Source organism: Piliocolobus tephrosceles, chromosome 18 (genome assembly GCF_002776525.5).
Source record: "Piliocolobus tephrosceles isolate RC106 chromosome 18, ASM277652v3, whole genome shotgun sequence".
Lineage (NCBI taxonomy): Eukaryota > Metazoa > Chordata > Mammalia > Primates > Cercopithecidae > Piliocolobus > Piliocolobus tephrosceles.
Genome location: NC_045451.1, coordinates 21994517 through 22015063, shown reverse-complemented (window position 1 = coordinate 22015063; position 20547 = coordinate 21994517). Strand labels below are relative to the sequence as shown.

Here is a 20547-nt window from a genome sequence, read left to right as displayed (position 1 = left end):
AATAAAAATGTTATATATGTAAATTGTACAGAAGAAATATGAAATTTCTTTTAATATGTAAAACTTTCTCAATTGAAACGTTCAATTTATTTTCATGTCTCAGAAAATGCAGATATACTACTTTTACAATTTTAAAATCTTTTGACATTTTAAAGGATTTAGAAAATAGAAAATTTAATTCATTGGTCAGTCATTCAGCCTACAAATGAAAGTTAACTGAAACACCATGCACAATCTTTAATGCTCCTCGGGTCACAGGAAACACAAAACTCAAAATATCGTTCTGTTATGGTTTGGGACTAATAGCATTAATCTGAAGAAAGAAGACTCTAATCATTTTAATCTTTAAATGTATTTTCTCTTTTCATAATAAATCAAGAATATAATACTTTTATTTAATCCCTAACACACAATTTAAGCAAACGAACAGAAAGGCTCAGAAGGACATCCACAAACCCAGAAGGGACAAGAAGCTGATACACACTAGATGCTGGGGTGACAGGCAGCTGGCAATCACTGGCTTACCTGGATGAGGAGGTGATGTGTGGGCCACCTGTCAATAGTGCTCCACTTCATCGTGGGCTTCCGTCCCATTTGATTATAGTACCTGTAAATGGCATTTAAGCTGCTGCCTGAAATATACAGAGGCCACTTAGTAGATGCATTTTGATTATGGTGAAAATAAAAAACAGACTCGTAAAGGTAGTATATATAAGTTCAAAGCAGGTAACTGCTTCTATACTGAATCAGTCTAATTACAATCATTTCAATACTCTAAAATGCATATAGATTTAACTACCCTGCAAATGAAGATCACTAAAAAGCAATCAATTTCAATGGACTTTCAAAGATTATTGATGTCAGTTCTAGTGAAAAACAAGATGACTGTAGAGTTATGAAATATAAGCAGTCATATTTGCAGGGACCAAGTCTTATAAATGAAAGTATGTTGGCCAGGCGCAGGGGCTCACGCCTGTAATCCCAGTACTTTAGGAGGCCGAAGCTGGTGGATCACCTGAGGTCGGGAGTTTGACACCAGCCTGACTAACATGCAGAAAGCCTGTCTCTACTAAAAAATACAAAATTAGCCAAGTCTGATAGTACACCTGTAATCCCAGCTACTCGGGAGGCTGAGGTAGGAGAATCGCTTGAACCCAGGAGGTGGAGGTTGCGGTGAGCCGAGATCGCGCCACCGCACCCCAGCCTGGGCAACAAGAGCGAAACTCTGTCACAAAAAAAAAAAGTATTTTTTTTTTTTTTTTTTTTTTTTCAGTTACAAAGGTTATCAATCCCATTATAGGAAATGTATGGGATGGGGAAGAAAGAAAAAAAGAAACTGACCATTATCCCAGCATGCTAATTACAGTCATTGTTTTACTCTAGTATTGTTCTTTTTTTCTCTATAGATGTTTTGTTTTACGAAGTTGTAATTTTTAATACATATGCAATTCTGCATGCTGAGTATTTTGAGCATCTTTACTTAATATTAAGAGATAAATATTTTCCATGTTATGATAAAAGCTTTGTAACTATTGTTTGTTTGTTTATGAGACAGAGTTTTGCTCTTGTTGCCCAGGCTGGAGTGCAATGGCACAATCTCGGCTCACTGCAACCTCTACTTCTTGGGTTCAAGTGATTCTCCTGCCTCAGCCTCCTGAGTAGCTGGGATTACAGGTATGTTCCACCATGCCTGGCTAATTTTGTATTTTTAGCAGAGACAGGGTTTCTCCATGTTGGTCAGGCTGGTCTCGAACTCCCAACCTCAGGTAATCTGCCGGCCTGGGTCTCCCAAAGTGCTGGGATTACAGGGGCGAGCCACCACACCCAGCATAACTATTGTTATTAACGGCCTCATGATAAGGAGAGAAAATTATTGAGGTTCCTGTGAGCTCTCATTCCCTAGAATAAGCTAAATGGACACCAAATCATTACAAGTAGTCTAATAAACTTGTATTTCTATAAGAGAGAGATGGAAATCATGAAAATTCAAAGCCAAAAGGAAGGCAGATGGTGTCAACCCAATGCAACTTTTTCCTGTCTAGGGGAGTTAGCATTGGGGTCACAGCCGAATCCTATGAAACCAAGTCTAACACACAGCCTCTTCCTCAATCTTAACAAAGGGCAAGTCCCAAAACATTTCTATGTTTTCCATCACCAACCCACTGGGCTCTCTAACTATAAGAACATTTAGTTAGGTTTCCAATTTAAAATGTTAGGAGGGAGCATATTTTAAATCAAATATACTCTCAGACTAAGACTCAACTTCCAAAAAGATAAAACAGGTTCAATTTTGGTGAGTAGAATACAGTGAATCAGAAGAATTCAAATGGACTCCATTCAAGGTTCAAAAACAATCTCTCCAGAAATCAAAAAGTTGTCACCACCAGATTCACATTACAGACCACACTTCACAGGTGGGTATCATTTTCATATGTGCAAGAGGGCATCTAGCGTTAGCTCTTTCAGATTGTGTGGAAACATTCAACAAACAATCCAAAGAAGTCATTAAGAAGGAGAAAAATGTGACTGAGAAATTCGTTTGAGATGAAGACATACACTGGCTCTGCCACAATAGTGCATATCTAAAAGATCCAACAGATAAACAGCACCTGAGTGGCCTCGAAGAATTCATGTACTTCCCAAAGCCTTCCACAACTTGGATAGATGGATGTACCTGTCCTTATATGAGATACACTCAAGGAAAACTAAGCATATGCTGAAGGTTTGCATACACTGTCACTTGTTAGAGCCAGCCCTGAAATAAAAATCATAGTCAATCTTCTGTCATGTAAATAACAAACTTCTTAATTTATCTAATTGTGAGAGTAGCCATTTACATATTGAGGTATATTTCTTAAAACAAGGCAAAAGGAGAGCTTAAAAGTTCATAAAATCTGACTCCTTCTCCAGTAACGTATGACCAGACATTTTGAAGTTGTAGTGGTGCATTTCAAAAAGAAAAATAATAATTCAGGCCGAGTGCGGTGGCTCACGCCTGTAATCCCAGTGCTTTAGGAGGCTGAGGCAGGTGGATCACTTGTGGCCAGGAGTTTGAGAACAGCCTGGCCAACATGGTGAAACCCTATCTCTACCAAAAATACACAAATCAGCCGAGTGTGATGGCACGTGCATGCAATCCCAGCTACTCGGGAGACTGAGGCAGGAGAACCGCTTGAACCCTGGAGATGGAGGTTGCAATGACAGAGTGAGACTCTGTCTCAGAAAAAAAGAAAGAAAAGAAATGATAATTCAAACTCTTGAGGGTCTCTGAGAATTCGGGCATTTTAATGGGTTCTCTGAACTCAGGCATTTTAATGGGTTCTCTGAACACATATTTAAGGCACATAACAAGCTTTATGGCACATAAGGCACATAACAACTTTTTCCAATAGCCTTTTGATTCTTCTTATGGTTACAGAAATGATAAACATTAACATCCGAAAGCTATTTGGGACTAAGAATGTGCTGACCTCAGTCCTTGCAAGGGAATGCAAACAAATGTATCTGTGGGTGACAGCAGCAGCTTTGCCTACAATGAATGATACAGAGGTTGCCAAACACCGATTATTACCCAGCTCCAGTTAAATATACAGAAAACAACAAGTAGTAACATTTTCCAAAATCAAGAACACAGAAAATTTTGCAAAGGGAACCCCAAACTGGGCTTTAGTTTTACCAGCAACCAACTCATAACTGAAGCACAACAACGGCAACAAAATACCAGTATTTCCCATGTTGTATGGGCATCTTTGCTTTCAAAATGCAAACAGTTACAATCTTTGCTACATCAGTAAGAAAATCTGGGTAGCTATAGAAAGGTTTATCACACAAACCTAAAAAGAGCCTTAAGGTTCATTACTGATCCATTACACAACGGCATTAAAGCACTGAACACTTACAGCTACTGCCTACCACCCACCATTTGTAATTCCCAGCCAAGTGGCCAATAATTCAAGGGACAGATGGACCATGAGATTTCAAATGGACTGACCTGAACTCTCGTGTTTAAAGAAGACAGGTTGAATTTGCCATTCAAATTGCAAATGATTCACCCTTCCCTTCAGTACTTAGACTCCTTGGTTATTTTTGCCAGCACCATATCTACCTTTCCACTGGCAGAGAGATGCCCTTACCTGTCGTGGAGCAGCTGTACTGTGGATACTGTGTGAAAGCAATAGCCCTTTCTAGGCCATCTCTCTCCATCTCCTCAATTGCTTCTTCTGTTAAAGGATGGACGTACCGAAATCCAATATAGTATTTGTGAGGGGCTATTAGGAAGCACACGTGGAAAGGAGAAAGTGTTAATCTTTATATAGATTCCTCAGAGTCACCGAACGTAATGCAATGCCCAGAACAAAAAACAGTTCATGGAATTTCCTATGCCACTGACGGTGGAGGCAAGTTTAGCATATTCCTTGGATGGTATCCACTCTTCAGCTGGTATGTGGACTTTTAATCACGATTTTCTGGGATCAGCACCCCACCCTCACACCTTTACTGCACAGTGGTTTTTAAAACTCAAACTTCTCTTCCTAATTCTCTGTTCTTGGCTGGCCTAAGAAAGCCTCAAGAGAAAGGAGGAAAAAACAATACTTTTTCTAAAATATAACTTCCTCTTGCATACCAGATACTATGGTAGACACTGGGCATTATTTTTTTTAAATTTTTTTTATTTTATTTTTATTTTTTGAGACAGAGTCTCGCTCTGTTGCCCAAGCTGGAGTGCAGTGGTGCGATCTTGGCTCACTGCAAGCTCCACCTCCCGGGTTCACGCCATTCTCCTGCCTCAGCCTCTTGAGTAGCTGGGACTACAGGCGCCCGCCACCATGCCTGGCTAATTTTTTGTATTTTTAGTAGAGACGGGGTTTCACCGTGTTAGGCAGGCTGGTCTCAATCTCCTGACCTTGTGATCGCCCGCCTTGGCCTCCCAAAGTGCTGGGATTACAGGCGTGAGCCACCGCGCCCGGCCATATTTTTTTAATCATTTAAACCTGATTTTTCAGATAAGGAAACAGAGACTCTGAAGGTTAACTGAACTACCCAAAGCCATACCGTGCAGGTGGTCGAGCTGGAATTAGAGCCTGGGTCTCCCGAACCATGCTTCTCACTCCTCCCAGAAACCCCCTCACCTGGCTCCTATTACCCAGTTCCCTGAAACCCCAGGCCAACTCGTTTACATATATAAAAAAAGCAAGTGCTCTTGGATATGTAAAAAAATTCATTGATAACAAATGATGAAAATGATTCTCCTCATTACACATATAAAACAGTGCTTAATTTGGAGGTGCCACGTGGGATTGAAAGCCATTGTTCTTGGTACCTAAATGGCCCATGCCTGCTGCATATCCTCGTGTTCTTTCCCTGTCCCTTCCCTGTCCTTTCACTAATACCCTCCTCTATCTTCTTTATCCTCCCGCATCTTCCTTTCGTGTAGTTCAAAAACATCCACACCACATAATTGCTTAAGCATGTATAAAGTCATAAAACTGGCCGGGCGCGGTGGCTCAAGCCTGTAATCCCAGCACTTTGGGAGGCCGAGACGGGCGGATCACGAGGTCAGGAGATTGAGACCATCCTGGCTAACCCGGTGAAACCCCGTCTCTACTAAAAGTACAAAAAACTAGCCGAGCGAGGTGGCGGGCGCCTGTAGTCCCAGCTCGGGAGGCTGAGGCAGGAGAATGGCGTAAACCCGGGAGGCGGAGCTTGCAGTGAGCCGAGATCCGGCCACTGCACTCCAGCCCGGGCGACAGAGCAAGACTCCGTCTCAAAAAAAGTCATAAAACTACAAGTTTCCTAAACTTACTTGGTCTTGTTTCCTTGTCTTTTCATAGGATTACATATAACTTACACTCAGGGATGATAGTGAGAATTACTACATGAATGTCAGGTAATAATAAGACCATGATAATGTTACTGTCCAAAGCATTAGCAGGGGCTGCAGTTATGAATGTGACATAAATTGCCACAAGAAACATTTAGGTTAAAGTAAAGGAAAAGACGGGAGTTTATCTCATTTATACGTAGATATATACAAGGATGACATTCCTCCTAACTTGACCCACAGAACTATGAGCCAATGGAACACATTCCCAAGGGAGAAGCAGAATGCCGTCAGGCGTGTGCACAGAAAGGATGGCTGGACTCAGTAGTCTCTGGTTGGGGACTGCAGAAAAGAAGGAGGAAGTAAAACTGAATCATTTTTAGTGCTCTGTCCATTTTCAGGCCATGAATTTCATGCCACCTTGCATAAAATGGTCACTAGCAGTTAAAATATATCAGAGGACATGATCCCATAAGCAAACTCCAAATGACTTAATTATTCAAAGATTACGTGCTTTGTGCTAAAAACTGCCAACTATTACAATACCAAATCCCTTGAAGCAACTCTTGGTGATCTGAGCTGAGGTTCAGCAAGCAAGTGGAAACTGCTTTCGAATCTACTTTGAAACAATACAATGATCAGAATGACATCCCCAGTGCTGCAGGTCAACCTGCTTCTCACATTTTCTTTTTACCTGTCCAGTATCTGAAGGTTACAGTCTAAATGCCTGGAGTCTGGGAGCTCCTCAAATCGTGCATACTAAGAGGTAGAGGGGCTGCCCTTGCAGATCAAGACAGGGCAGGTGGCCACATTTTAAAGTGAGACAGAGAAAAATACCCTGGAAAGAACTGATGATGTTTTCTAAATGCTTTCTAAAGACAACCTGTAAACACATATTGTAGAAAAAGCGGCAATGCACTCTCCAACTGGGCATATCCTGAGGAACGAACAAACAGTGTTCACGAAGCCCCCTTGTCCACCAGGGTGGGTTTCACACAGAGGCTGGCTGTCCCTGGAAGGATGCAGGGACGGGAAGGAGCATCTCTGATGTTAACCAGCGCCACATCTCGTGGGCACATCTGGCCAGAGTGAGCCGAAAAGACATCACTCACTGGCCTAGCCTAGGTACCCTCAGAGCAGCCGTCTAATGTAAACAGTCTTCAGCAAGAACTACTAAAAGACAGAGAAACTAGATTTTTAAACAGCAAAATTTCATTAATTTAGCATGTACAATAGTTCAAATGTCCGATTTGTACATGATTTTTTGAAAGAAAAGTTTGAAATAGGTAGCAAATGCTTCTTAATTTGTATCAGATCATGAACCCTGTGCTAATCATGAATTAAAAAGCTCACATATATTGAATTTTTGTCATGTTAATGCCTTTCAGGATTATCTCATTTAATTTTCACAAGGATCTAGGAGTTGGGTTCTATTACCATCCCCATTTTCTAGCTGAGGCTTAGTGAAGTAAGTAAACTGCCTGAACTAGAGCAGGGAAGCCAGCCATCAGAGAAAAGAACCTATACTCCTACCCACACTGCATCCGGTAAAGAACAGAATTATTTCATGAGTCATTAAAAGCAGTTACAAGCCAAACAGTTAAACTATAATTTGTACAGCATATTTGAGATTTAGACTTTCCATCACATGACTACACTTCTCATCTATTTCCATATCTATTCTCTACATTTCTGCAATGCAACTACATGAAACCATTTCCTGATGTAACTCACTGTCTTAGCTAACTGGTCAATTCTATGAAACCAGTGCAAGTCTCACAATGTCCACACTGGCTACCAAGCAACAACCACTTCCCTAAAAAATGACAGCATGAAACGTGTTTATCTGTTTGCAATTATCACATTTTCTGGCCTAAAGAGAATTTTTCTTAATAGAAATAAATGAATAGACATAGTTCAAAAGTAAACTTTACAACTGTATAGGAAAGAAAGGATCAGAAGGGAGGAGAAATGAGGAGACGGAGAGGTACCCCCAGCAGCCTCGCCACAAAGACAGGAGGTGGCGGGAAGGATGCCCTTCTGTCTATTCCTTTTTCAAGTCTGACAACTCTACCAGGGCTTTAACTCCTGGGCTCATGCAATCCTTCTGCCTCAGCCTCCCAAACAGCCGGGGTGTGCCCCACCCCCATGCTTACTAGCGCTCTTTATAATGATGGGTACTACAGTAACATAAAAACAGGAAAAATGGGAACCTTTCTGCCTCCTCTTCCCACTGAAGACACCATAGCAATTGCAAATCTGGTTCATAATAAACCCTTTTTTTTTTTTTGAGACAGGGTCTCACTCTATTGCCCAGGCTGGAGTGCAATGGTGTGATCACGGCTCACTGTAGCTTCAACCTCCCTGACTCAAGCGATCCTTCCACCTTAGCCTCACAAATAGCTGGGCCTCCAGGCGCGTGCCGCCATGCCTGACTAACTTTTGTTGTTGTTGTTCTTGTTGTTGTGTGTGTGTGTAGACAGAGTTTCACCATGTTGCTCAGACTGGTCTTGAACTCCTGGGCTCAAGCGATCCACCTGCCTTGGCCTCCCAAAGTGCTGGGATTACAGGCATGAGCCACCAAGCCAGGCCCACAAGAAATCTTTGATCGGGATAAACTGTTAATGACTGGAGTTTGTTCTCTATCAAGCAGGTGTGAATGGAGGGCTGACATTTTAAAGGTGCACTGTGGCATGCACGGAGGAACTGCCTAAGAAATGTCCTTGAGCCACAGCTGAAAGCAGGAAGCAAGCCAAATATGCAGAAGCACAGTTGAACAATTTTCCATGTGAGGTGATCTGAGAAGGGGCCAGGATCCTTTGTTACTTTGTGCCATTGGAACCAGTGGATTCTGAGAGCAGCTGGAGTGGACGCTTGCTCAGTGATGTCAGGAAAGAGTGAAATGCTCCTTTTGGTCCTGCCTAGTGGAGCTGTTCTCCTTGAGGGTTCCCAGCGTCACACACCTATCCTGATCCCAAAGCTCTAAGATATATTTGCAATGAATGTAATTCATGTGTCCTACGATGTACATTTTTTTGGTTTTAACATTTCTCATATCAGTCCAGTCTACAATAGATGGTGTCTTAAAATTAACTGGTAGTGCTTTTGTGTCTTAGTATTGTACAAAAACAGGCTATCCTGCAATCAATTGTGTCTTCGATGTGTTTAATATGGCATTTTTACTTCATCCATGCATTCAGTGGTTCATTCTGCACACTATTATTCTGGATAGAGGTTCTCAGATGTGCACAATCCTCTTTTTGGTGCCATATCCAACGAGGACCTTCAATACCTTATGATGGTGGTATCCTGAGAGCTGACAGCATCACTGTAAGTTGCTTAGTGTCTTGTGGCTTCCATGATAGCTAGCTAATACTGCTCTAAATATTCTAATTAGCTATCAGAAAGAAAAGAAAATAGCAATAGCAGCAGACTCAATTTATTTCCCAAAGATTTCTTTCCAGCGTAATGATGTATGCATCTTTTATTCATGGTATGTTGCTTATGCCTTATAGTCTACCTCAACTTAACAAACATCTCGAACTTCCTTTTGAAACTCATGTCCCAAATCCTTAGCATTTTTTCACTTGTAATGTGAGAAGTCACAGCAAAGGCTAAAGGTCAAGGGATAATGCCTGGAGACCTAAATTAAATGACCATGTATTATGTAGGAACACCACAAATCGAGTTGCCAGTACACATGAAGCATTTAGCATCTACTACTGTTTTGAATTTCATAACCACTTTGAAAGAACTAATCTAGCTACATGTTAATGAAGAAACACCATACCTGTGCTGGGGGACAATTCATCCAGGAGCTTCACCATGCCCTCTCCCTGCTTGGAAGTCCATATCTTGATGGGGGAGCCGCCTCCAATCCTGCGGTACTGCTCTTGAATCTTGGGGGCTCGACGTTTGGCGATGAATGGTGCCAGCTTACTAAATCATTTAACATACAGGTAAGTGGATTTTATTCCACCTTAGCAACCTGAGAAATGTTTTCTACTCAATAAAAAAAAAAAAATTAAGATTAAGCCTTTAAAATAGAAGCTTCACTGACAATAGCCAGCTCTCTTGTTGTAGATTATGGAGCTAAAGCTAGACCCTCTCTGCGGAATACCCAGCTGTGTTCCACAAGTTGTTCCAGTAGCACACCCTGAGGATTCAGGACACACAGTACCCATGCGGAGAACCCTGGATATGTGCTAGCTACTAGAGTAACACATTTTGATCCCACACCTAACGAGAACTAGGATATAAGACAAAGGAAGTATACATTTCTCTTTATTTAAAAAATAAAGTCTACTAATCTTATAGACACACTTGCGTATAGGAGCAAAGATGTATGCACAAGAATATTCACTGCAATACTGTAAACAACCTAACTGTCCAACATGAAGCACGGATTAAACAAATGAAGTTACGGCCATATGATGCAATTCTAAATAGTAATCAAAAAATGAGCCAGACCTATATATCGATAAAATGTTATGAAACAAGATGCAGTGTTAAGTTTAAAAAAAAAAAAGGAAAGTTTCAAATATAGTACATAAGTACCTTCACATTTGTGTAACAAAGTGGGGGAGGGTGTGTGTGTGTGTGTGTGTATGTGTATACTTGGATATGCAGAGACTATTTCTGGATGTAACAGCGTTGACCTCCAGGTGGGTAACTGGGAGTGCAAGGGGAAAGGGACATTTGCCTTTTACTGTAATTACTTTTATACTATTTGTAGTTCTTATCACATGCATGTATTAATTTTTCATTACAAAAATCTATTTTGAAAGAAAAAGGAGAGAAGGAAGAAGGAAAAGAAGGATGAAAGGAAAAGAAGGGCAGCAACAATCCATATTTATAGTACAAATGAATAATAATCATTGCTTCCCTGACTGTTAATCAGCCGTTAAGTGCCAAGGACAAATACATCTTTAAAAATCTTTAAAGGTGCTTAAGGTATGTCAAGACAACTGCAATTTCCAGGGCTCTGGGGAGCAAAGGGCTCAAGGAGAATCCTCACTAACTTATTTGCTCTCTCCCCCTGAAATTTTCTGATATCATATCCTTCTGATATCCAACAGAAAACAATGCTGCTGCTTTAACCATTACCAGATACGCATTAAAACGATTTACTGGTTTGAAACTACAGAATTGAGAGAGGCATGTCAATGCAGTGCCAAGGTTATAATCAAGTCAAGGTGTTTATATGGATCTCACTTCTGAACAGGAAGCGTCATGAGGTCTCGGTCCAAGAAGAGTCTCAGAAGGAAGTCGTGAACGTCTCCGAGGGTTTCGGGGCCTCCCATATTTAGCATTAATATTCCAGTTTTGGGCTTCCTACAGAAAATAAAATACAACGGTTGATTTGTCACACCTTATTTTCTTCCAGGGTGGAATCTTGGTTCAGCCAGCAACTCTTATCTAACCTGTTCCATACAAAGGTAAATACTACGGCTCTTTTCACTGCCATCACACGGATACCTATTCAGGGACATCTGTGGCCTCCAGTTCCTCAAGGTCCCAGCTCAGACGCGGACCTTTGTCTTTTGGCTTAATCCATGATATCAGTCTTCACTCAGCTGGAAATGTTTCCCTTTTAAAGACTCAGCCTGAACAGAGATCGAATCTTTAGGGACTGGGAGTCAAGGTAGAAAGTCTAAAATTGTCCTGAGGCTAAAGCATCTGTACATGTGAATGCCATACAAATACAGAGGTTACCCAACCCCTCCCAACTTCAGGTTTCCTCATCTGGAAAACACAGCACCCACCACCTACTCAAAATGCTGTTTTGAGAATTCAGCGGTAACAGCTTCAGCTGGCACATGGTAAGTTCTACTCTACACAGAGCAGGGATCCCCCCTAATTTTAAACCTCCACAGTCTAATACCAGCCCATCCCCACTCTTGCATCTGCTCCTGTCTCTTTAGTCAATGATTAAATTAAATGAGTACTGACTGAAATTATTTTTTACATTTTATTGTATTTTTGAAATGGAGTCTCACTCTGTCACCCAGGCTGGAGTGCAGTGGTACGATCTCGGCTCACTACAACCTCCGCCTCCCAGATTTAAACAATTCTCCTGCCTCAGCCTCCTAAGTAACTGGGATTACAGGCACCCGGGCTAATTTTTGTATTTTTAGTAGAGATGGCGTTTTGCCATGCTGGCCAGGCTGGTCTCGAAGTCCTGACCTCAGGAACTGGCCTCAGCCTCCCGAAGTGCTGGGATTACAGGTGTGGGCCACCGTACCAGGACTGACTGAAGTTATTGCTTGCTCCTCTGCTTCCTTCTCTCGGACCTCCCTCTATTCCTTCACCCGTAGCTCCTGTTATGATAAACTTCTCCTCTCCATCCTGCATGTAAATTCACTGCTAGATAATTCCTGCAAGAACTGGTGCTAACATTCAAATTAGTCCCAGGCTAGAGAATCAACCACCGAATGAGCCAGGAAGAAGCAAAAAGAAAGCAGAGCTCCATAACAAGTTTTAGGTCAAGCAGTTTCTGGAAACTTAAAAAAACAAAAGTACTAGGCAAAAATGTAAACCTAAACTCCAGATCAAGCTCCGGAGTCAACACAGCCCAAAGTGAGCTAGGCCAGGAGCTCTCCACTCCTAAGCCCCGCCAGAGAGCAAGGCGAAGCCGGAGCAGGACCAGGTGCCTCTGGCACGCTGGCAGGAGCCATCAGAAGACCTTGTGTGTCCCCATGAACAGGTAGCCATGGGATGGCAATAACTGGGGAACTAAAGAACAAGGAGCATTTCTTCCATTCATTCATCTTTTTTCCATTTTTAAAAATTGAGATATAACTCACATACCATAAAATTCACCATAATCTGAACAATTCAGAGGTTTCTAATACATAAGGAAGGGCAGGAAACCACTACAACTATCTAACTCCAGGACATTTTTACCCCACAAAGAATCTTTGTATCCATTAAAGCCACTCCCCATTCCCTCCCCTCACCCCTAGCAACCACTAATCTACTTTCTGGGTCTCTAGATTTGCCTATTCAGGACATTTCATAGAAATAGAATCACATGATTGTGTCTGATTTTACTCAGCATAAAATGTTCATGCTACATGTCGTAGCATGAATCAGTACACTTCACTCCTCTTTATTGCTAAATAATATTTCATTATATGGTTATATCCTCTATTCACTTTCAATAAGGCAGCTGAAAAATAACCAGCCTGAAGTTTATCTGAACACCGTTATTACGAGTGCTGAGGGGTCTACTTCCTGAATCTCCTATACCAGACCACCTCTGACTACAGCAGCGACTAAGCCAACGCTGCTGAGACAGAGCCTGTATAGAAAAACATTCTTTATGTGCTCGACAACTAATGATACTACGATGACATCTTTTTTTTTTTTTTTTTTTTTGAGACAGGGTCTCACTCTGTCACCCAGGCTGGGGTGCAGTTGCACAAACAAGGCTCACTGCATCCTGGACCTTCCAAGCTCAAGCGATCCTCCCACTTCAGCCTCCTGAGGAGCTGGGACCACAGGCACCTGCCTCCATGCCTGGTTACTTTTTAAATTTTTTTATAGAGACAGAGTCTTGCCATGTTGCCCAGACTGGTCTCAAACTCCTGGCTCAGGCTCCCAAAGTGCTGAGATTACAGGTGTGAGCCATTGTCCTGGGCTTATGATGACATCTGAATGGGTAATTTTTAAACAATTATTAACAACATTTGGCAATAATGTAAGGCAGCAGCATATGTCAAATGTAAACAGGTGGAAACTTTTCTTGATCAAACCTATTGTAAGTGAATGAGGTAAAAATCTGATTTCTCAACCTAATTCTTCAGAATACGCATCAATTCCTGGGGAAGAAGAAATATGGCATTACAATGAGGTCAGGGATTTTCTCATTTAGACCCCATTATAAAGATTAACTAAGGTCCCTTTTCACATCATTGCCTTCGACCAGAGTTCCTCAACCTCAGCACTACTGACCTTTGGGGCTGGAGAGTCCTTTGTTGTAGAGAACTGTACTGTGCAATGCGGGAGGCTTAACAGCATACCTGGCCTCTACCTATAGATGACAACAGCACACACCCCACCCCAGTGTGACAACGAAAAATGTCTCCAGACACTGCCAAATTTGTCCCAGGAGGCAAAAATGACCCCTTCCCCCTACTGAGAATCACTGTCTTAGAGGAAGAGGGCTTCATCCCCTTTTAAAAAAACAAGCAACTGCAGTGAAGATGTGGTTGTTATGTAACTCTTCCATGCTCGAGTCCTACGCCTGCATTAACAGGGGTGTGTTGAGTTTTCTTTCCTTGATATCTGAAAATTCCAGATGCATTATTTTGTGATATTCCTTTAATCTTTCTACTTAGACCACTAGTCTTCTCCTGGGATCCTGTCTTTCGCCCTGAAAATCTGTGACTCACAATAAATTAAGTGCATTTCCCATGGATTGCTGCCAGTTAACAGATTACAGGTTAAAAAACCTCAGGCTAAAAGACTTACCCAAGCCACAGACAGTATCAGTGTGCAAACGGGATTTAGAGCTGTTTTTCATCTATAACACCTGAGCTCAGAACAAGAGTGGCTTTAAAGGGGATGCTACTCTGCCCTGCTCATGGTTTTGCAAACCCATGTTGATCTTACACATTAAAGAGATGCACACGACTTGAAAATACCTAAATACACATGCACTTAATTCAAAACTGTGTTGTGCATGATGAATAGCGCATTAGTGAGTCCTAGTCTGACACCCCTCTATTCTAGAATGTGAAGTGAAAGCTTTAGTCAAGAGCCTCCATCTCCTCTCCTTCCAGACAGAACACACCTGAGACCAAGGTCTGAATGTTCATGTTCCGTTTGTTTGAACATAAAATTGTATACAGCAAAATACATTTAAAATTTCTCACTTGGAAAGGTTTCAACATTTTGCCATTTTTATATCCCGGGACTCTCAAAATACAAGGTTTTTCCTTGAAATATTAAATGTACATAACAGAAACTTAAGCTTATCAATTCATAAACAATAATTCTATTCTACTCTATATGGTCAGCCTCAAGAAAAAGTAATAAGATCCCAGCTCTTCATTGAACCTCTAAGACATGATTGGCCTGTGGGTCTACGATGCCTCCAGAACAGAATTTGGTCAACTACAGCTCAGGCACTAAATCTGTGTACACACATACACCCCTACTGCCTGCTTTTGTAAAGAAAGTTCTACTGCAACACAGCTCCCCTTATTGTTTATGTAATATCTGTGGCTGCTCTCACATTACAACAGCAGAGGTGAATAGCAGCAAAAGAGAGAGTTTGGCCTACAAAGCCTGAAAAATTTACTGCCTAACCCTTTACAGAACGAATCTGTCAACCCCAGCCTAGTGTAGTGTCTACCCTAGTACTGCAATCTAGTCCAGCCCAAGCATTAAGCAGCACAATGCCTTCATAATGTCTGCCATCAGAATAATCCACAAAGACACACTCATTGCTTCACCATTTCTAATATTAAAAAACTAGAAATCACCTACACGTCCCATAATGTTGGACAGGGTAGTTTATGACTTAATAAAATACTCTTCAGTTACTAAAATACTATAGACAAATATTTATACGATGATAAATAAAAAGAGGGCATTATAAATATATGATGTACAGTATGGTCACATCTTGCTAAATACATACAGAGTGAATCTTAATAGTCATACAGACAAAATTGGCCTGGCTGGTCGTTCACACCTGTAATCCCAGCACTCTGGAAGGTTGAGGCAGGAGGACTGCTTGACCCCAACAGTTCAAGACAAGCCTGAGCAACACAGTAAGACCCCGTCTCTATTTTTTTTTTTTTTTTTAAGAAGACAGAGACAAAATATTGGGTGGTAATACCTTTCATAATGTTTAAAGTATTTTTTTCCCTATCTATATTCTCTAAAATGATCCCATGTATTTTATATAAATATGATCTAAAGCTACTTAGTAGAATTTAAAGATTTTCATTTAATTTTAATAATATTAAGGCTACTGATATTAATGAGTTGCCACTAGAATAACACACAAATGAAATAATTTTTCTTCCAAGATTCCATATTGAATCAGTTCTTCAGTTTCTATCAAATCCCAACCCTCAGTACTTATAGCTAAAGTGGGGAGAGGGGCTGGGACGGGCAAGGAGAATTGGAATGGGCCTGCTTGGCAGGCTGCCAGATGAAGAAGGTATCCAATGCCCATCCCCAAGTAACCTCAGGTTACACAGCACTCAATCATCATACTCATGATCATACAGCAAAAAATAATAAACACACAATAAAGAAAATTTTGGTTTTGGCCAGGCACGGTGGCTCATGGCTCATGCCTGTAATACCAGCACTTTGGGAGGCCACAGCAGGAGAACTGTTGGAAGCCAAGAGTTCAAAACCAACCTAGGCAGCAAAGTAAGACCCCATCTCTACAAGAAAAAAAAAATTTTTAATTAGCTGGGTGTGGTGGTGTGCACCTGTAGTCCTAGCTACTCAGCAGGCTGAGACAGGAGGATCGCTTAAGCCCAGGAGTTCAAGGATGCAGTGAGCCATGATCACACCACTGCACTACAGCCTGGGTAACGGTGCAACACTTCTTCTCAAAATAAAATCGGTGGCTCACGCCTGTAATCCCAGCACTTTGGGAGGCCAAAGCAAGTGGATCACTTGAAATTAGGAGTTCGAGAGCAGCATGGCCAACATGGTGAAACCCCATCTCTACTAAAAATACAAAATGACTGGGTGTGGTGGCACACACCTGTAATCCCAGTTACTTGGGAGGCTGAGGCAGGAGAATTGCTTGAACCTGGCAGGTGTAGGCTGCAGTGAGAAAAGATCAAGACACTGCACTCCAGCCTGGGAGAAAGAGCAAGACTCCCTCTCAAAAAAAAAAAAAAAATATATATATATATATATATGACTGGGTGTGGTGGCTCACGCCTGTAATCCCAGCACTTTGGAAGGCCGAGGCGGGCGGATCACTTGAAGTCAGAAGTTCGAGACCAGCCTGGCCAACATAGTGAATTCCCATCTCTACAAAAAATACAAAAATTAGCCGGGTATGGTGGTGTGTGCCTGTAATCCCCGCTACTCAGGAGGCTGAGACACGAGAATTGCTTGAACCCAGGAGGTGGAGGTTGCAGTGAGCCGAGATTGTGCCACTGCACTCCAGCCTAGGTGACAGAGTAAGACTCTCTCAAAAAAATAAAAAAGAATATATATATATATATATATATATATATACACACACACACACACACTCATACCTGTATAATTTTCATCAACCAATGTGTGATCTAGGAGAAAGGTCATGGAGTTAAATAGGTCCTAGCTACTTTATCTCACTCTGCCTGATATTAAAGGGTGCTGTTTCTACGTACTCATCTCCATAACTTCCCTTTATAGAGTCTTCTGTTGCCTCTGTACAGAGGAAGACTTGGGAGCAGTTGTGACTTCTGCTACTAAAGAGGACCCTTGCAACAATGCCATGCCTGCTGCCAGCCACCAGCAACAGAAGAGGTGAGGTATGAAACGTGTACTTCACTTCTTTAATAGATGATAAGTCATATTACTTCCTTTATAATTATGTTCAACAATACTCTAGTTTCCTATAGAAATTCTTGGTAGATCAGTTATTTGTTATCCTGTACAGAACATACATTTCATAGGCATAATTATGTTAGGTTCATAAATACATTTCCAGCATATATAATTTGTGTTATGTGACATATTCCAGAACCAAATTCTTAACACAATTTGCAGACTGTTTGTACTCAACTGTGTCTTTTAACAATAGCCCTGTTGCGGGGAAAGATCCAGTGGGGAAGGAGGGTGTAAAATCTGTGGTTTAACAGCTGTTGAAAGGAAGCCAAGAAAATAGCACACTGCTCCTTCCACAGTGGCTTTTCCCAGCACCTTTCCTCCTAGGCAGCTTCGGTCTACTGGTGTCTGCATCGATAAAGAGAAATCCTTATTTGTATCTGATGTTAGACTCATACCTCTTCTGCGGTTGAACTTGAGGCTTGGCATGCTGGGCATGCTGGGCTGTTTCTGTGGCGGCGGCTGCTGCAGCTGCACCTGACTTCCACCTCCATGGCTGACAGACCCTCCAGCTGCTGGATGCCACTGTGACAAAATTAAAGTGCTCACATGAAATCTAGCTGGAAAGTAATTTCTTCTGAAGAGGTCCTCAGAGCATAATTCCTGGATTTAAAATCTAAAGAGATGCGATGGCAGAAATGATTTTCCTAGCATTTCTCTGCAGGCAGGTAAAGGCACTTAAGGCCTGTCCAAGGGGATGGGGTAGAGGGTCGCTCCCCTAGGATGGCCGATGAGAGCCTGCAGGGAAGCATTTTAGAAACTACGCACACCTCCTCTCCCCACCTCAGCTGCAGATGTTGATACAATCCCTCACAAGAAGCCCTGCCTGAGACCAACATGAGTGACAGTAGCGTGCTGCTCCTGTGGAAGGACAAGGGGCTGCAGAAAAGGTGAAAAGCCGCCAATTTCAGGAGTGGTAACTGGGCCAGTTTTCAAATAGCTGCAGTTCTCCTTTCTGCCTCCAAGCCTTCTTCGGAAAACACTGGTGCTGAGAACCCAGAACTGCCCTTGAACCTTGATAAGGGGCCTCTGCTTCCTAGGGCCTGTTCTACCCTCCTCCCACTGCACCCCACCCCGCGGGGTATGCAGCCTCTACCACCAAGGAGACATGCCCCGCCAGGAGTCCACATCCCACGTACCAGACCAGGCTCCCAGCACCCCAGGATTCCCTGTCCCCCAAGCTCCACACCCACTCCCAGGGTCGGTGCAGGCATCTTTTCTGGATCCATCCTCCTGAGGGAGGTTGTGCCATCAGTGTAGCAAGTCTTGACCTGAATGGTGGCCAAGGGATAGCCGTTTGCAGGAGCAAGAGTGGAACCGGGCATGCAGACCAGAGAATCCATCCAGGCTGTGGGCGAGACTCCTCACAAGGCCAGAAAGAGCTGGCGGCAGGAGGAGAAGCAGGAAACTGTATGAATCAGAGGCAACTCTCCAAAGGCCTCTACACTTCTGCAGGAGCTCAGAGAGTTCAAGAGCTCACCCTTCCAGGTCGTGATCAAGGTCTATTTGTCAATATAGGAGGACAGAACATATTTCCCAGTTTGGTAGCTTGCGATATCCCACATACCATATATGTGCCTTCAAGTATACCCTTGTCCTGGGCCCACAGGAGGTGGCAGTGGGCCTGAAGAACCCACCTGAATCGAGGAGTCCATGTGCCATACTCAGCTGTCATATGAAGAGTACTGGTTCTTAAACATCCAGGGAAATGAAACTGAAGCCATAGAGGATGTACTGAAGACGGCCATGTGAGAGGGCGGTTACTATGGCGCCTGGTGCTATGCACATGACCTCTTCCCCATTCTCAAACCCGTCGGTTATAAATCAGCTTGCCATCAGTCTCCTGCCCTCCTCCTCCTAACAGGCAAAGGTGCCCTGAGGAGGAATTTAGGCTGTGGGTCAAGCAGCTCTGACTCTGAATTCAGCTCTGCCACTTACTAGCAATGTGACCTGGGGCCAGGTCTTCCTGAGCCTGAGTGTCCCCATCTGTAAAATGACACCTTGCTACAGGGATTCTTGTAAGGAGGAGAGCAGAGGAGTGAAGCGCTCTGCAGCATCCACCATGTGATTAGTGCTGGCGTTAGTTTCAATTGTCAGTTTCTAGAGGATGGGAACTATACCTGCTCTGATGTTATCACCTACCATGTCTGTAAAATAGAAGACAATGATATCTCCAGGCCATTAGATTTCCAACTATCCAGATTGTGCACATTCCCAGCAGAGCCAATTATGTGAGCTTATGCTGAATAATCTTTACCAACTCAAAGTGGAAGTGCAAAGATTCCATAAAGAAGTTCAATTCCATCTGGTTTGAGTTGGTGTTTAAAAAAAAAAAAGAAATTCAATTCCAAGGCTCAAACCAACTCACATCTCCTGTTTTACATAAGTTTAATTCTGAACATCATCATGGGATTTAACCAGGTTCCTAATCATGCTGCAATGTCCCTAATTCCTTATATGAGTGAAACTGTATCAGACTCCATGGGATATGAGAATAAAACCTTGGCGTTCCACAATTTGACTGCTGGTACAAGTTTAGCATCCCAAATGTGAAAATCCAAAATCCAAAATGCTCCAAAACCTGAAACTTTTTGAGCGCTGACATGACACTCAAAGAAAATGCTCATTGGAGCATTTTGAATTTTAGATTTTCAGATTTGGAATGCTCGATTGGTAAGTATATTCCAAAACCTAAAAATATCTGAAATCCAAAACACCTCTGGTCCCAAGCATTCAGGATAAGGGGTACTCCACCTGTAATAAAATGACATTTCCTCCTTCAAACCTAACAAAAGGAAGGAGTTCCAGGTGTGGTGGCTCACACCTGTAATCCCAGCACTTTGGGAGGCTGAGGTGGGAGGATCGCTTGAGCCCAGCCATTTGGGGGCAACTTGCACAACATAGCAAGACCCTCGTTTCTACAAAAAAATTAAGGAGTTAAAAAAAAAAAGAAAGGCCGGACACAGTGGCTCACACCTGTAATCCCAGCACTTTGGGAGGCCGAGGCGAGTAGATCACGAGGTCAGGAGATTGAGACCATCCTGGCTAACACAGTGAAACCCCGTCTCTACCAAAAATACAAAAAAAAAAAAAAAAAAAAAAAAAAAAATTAGCTTGGCATGGTGGGGGGTGCCTGTAGTCCCAGC

The 20547-nt window shown here is 42.4% G+C and overlaps 1 protein-coding gene across 2 annotated transcripts in view; it reads right to left on the bottom strand.

Moving 5' to 3' along the window:
- The window catches only part of FECH (ferrochelatase), a 41019-nt gene that overhangs the window by 16581 nt on the left and 3891 nt on the right, over positions 1–20547 (bottom strand). The window contains exons 2-6 of one of the 2 annotated variants that reach the window (XM_023218351.3): positions 17800–17926; positions 11036–11155; positions 9612–9760; positions 4134–4268; positions 526–632 (exon numbers count right to left, since the gene is read on the bottom strand). In XM_023218351.3, the coding sequence (XP_023074119.2) occupies positions 526–632; positions 4134–4268; positions 9612–9760; positions 11036–11155; positions 17800–17926 (638 nt within the window). The remainder of the gene's footprint in view (positions 1–525; positions 633–4133; positions 4269–9611; positions 9761–11035; positions 11156–17799; positions 17927–20547) is intronic. The other variant, XM_023218352.3, reaches the window with a different exon arrangement.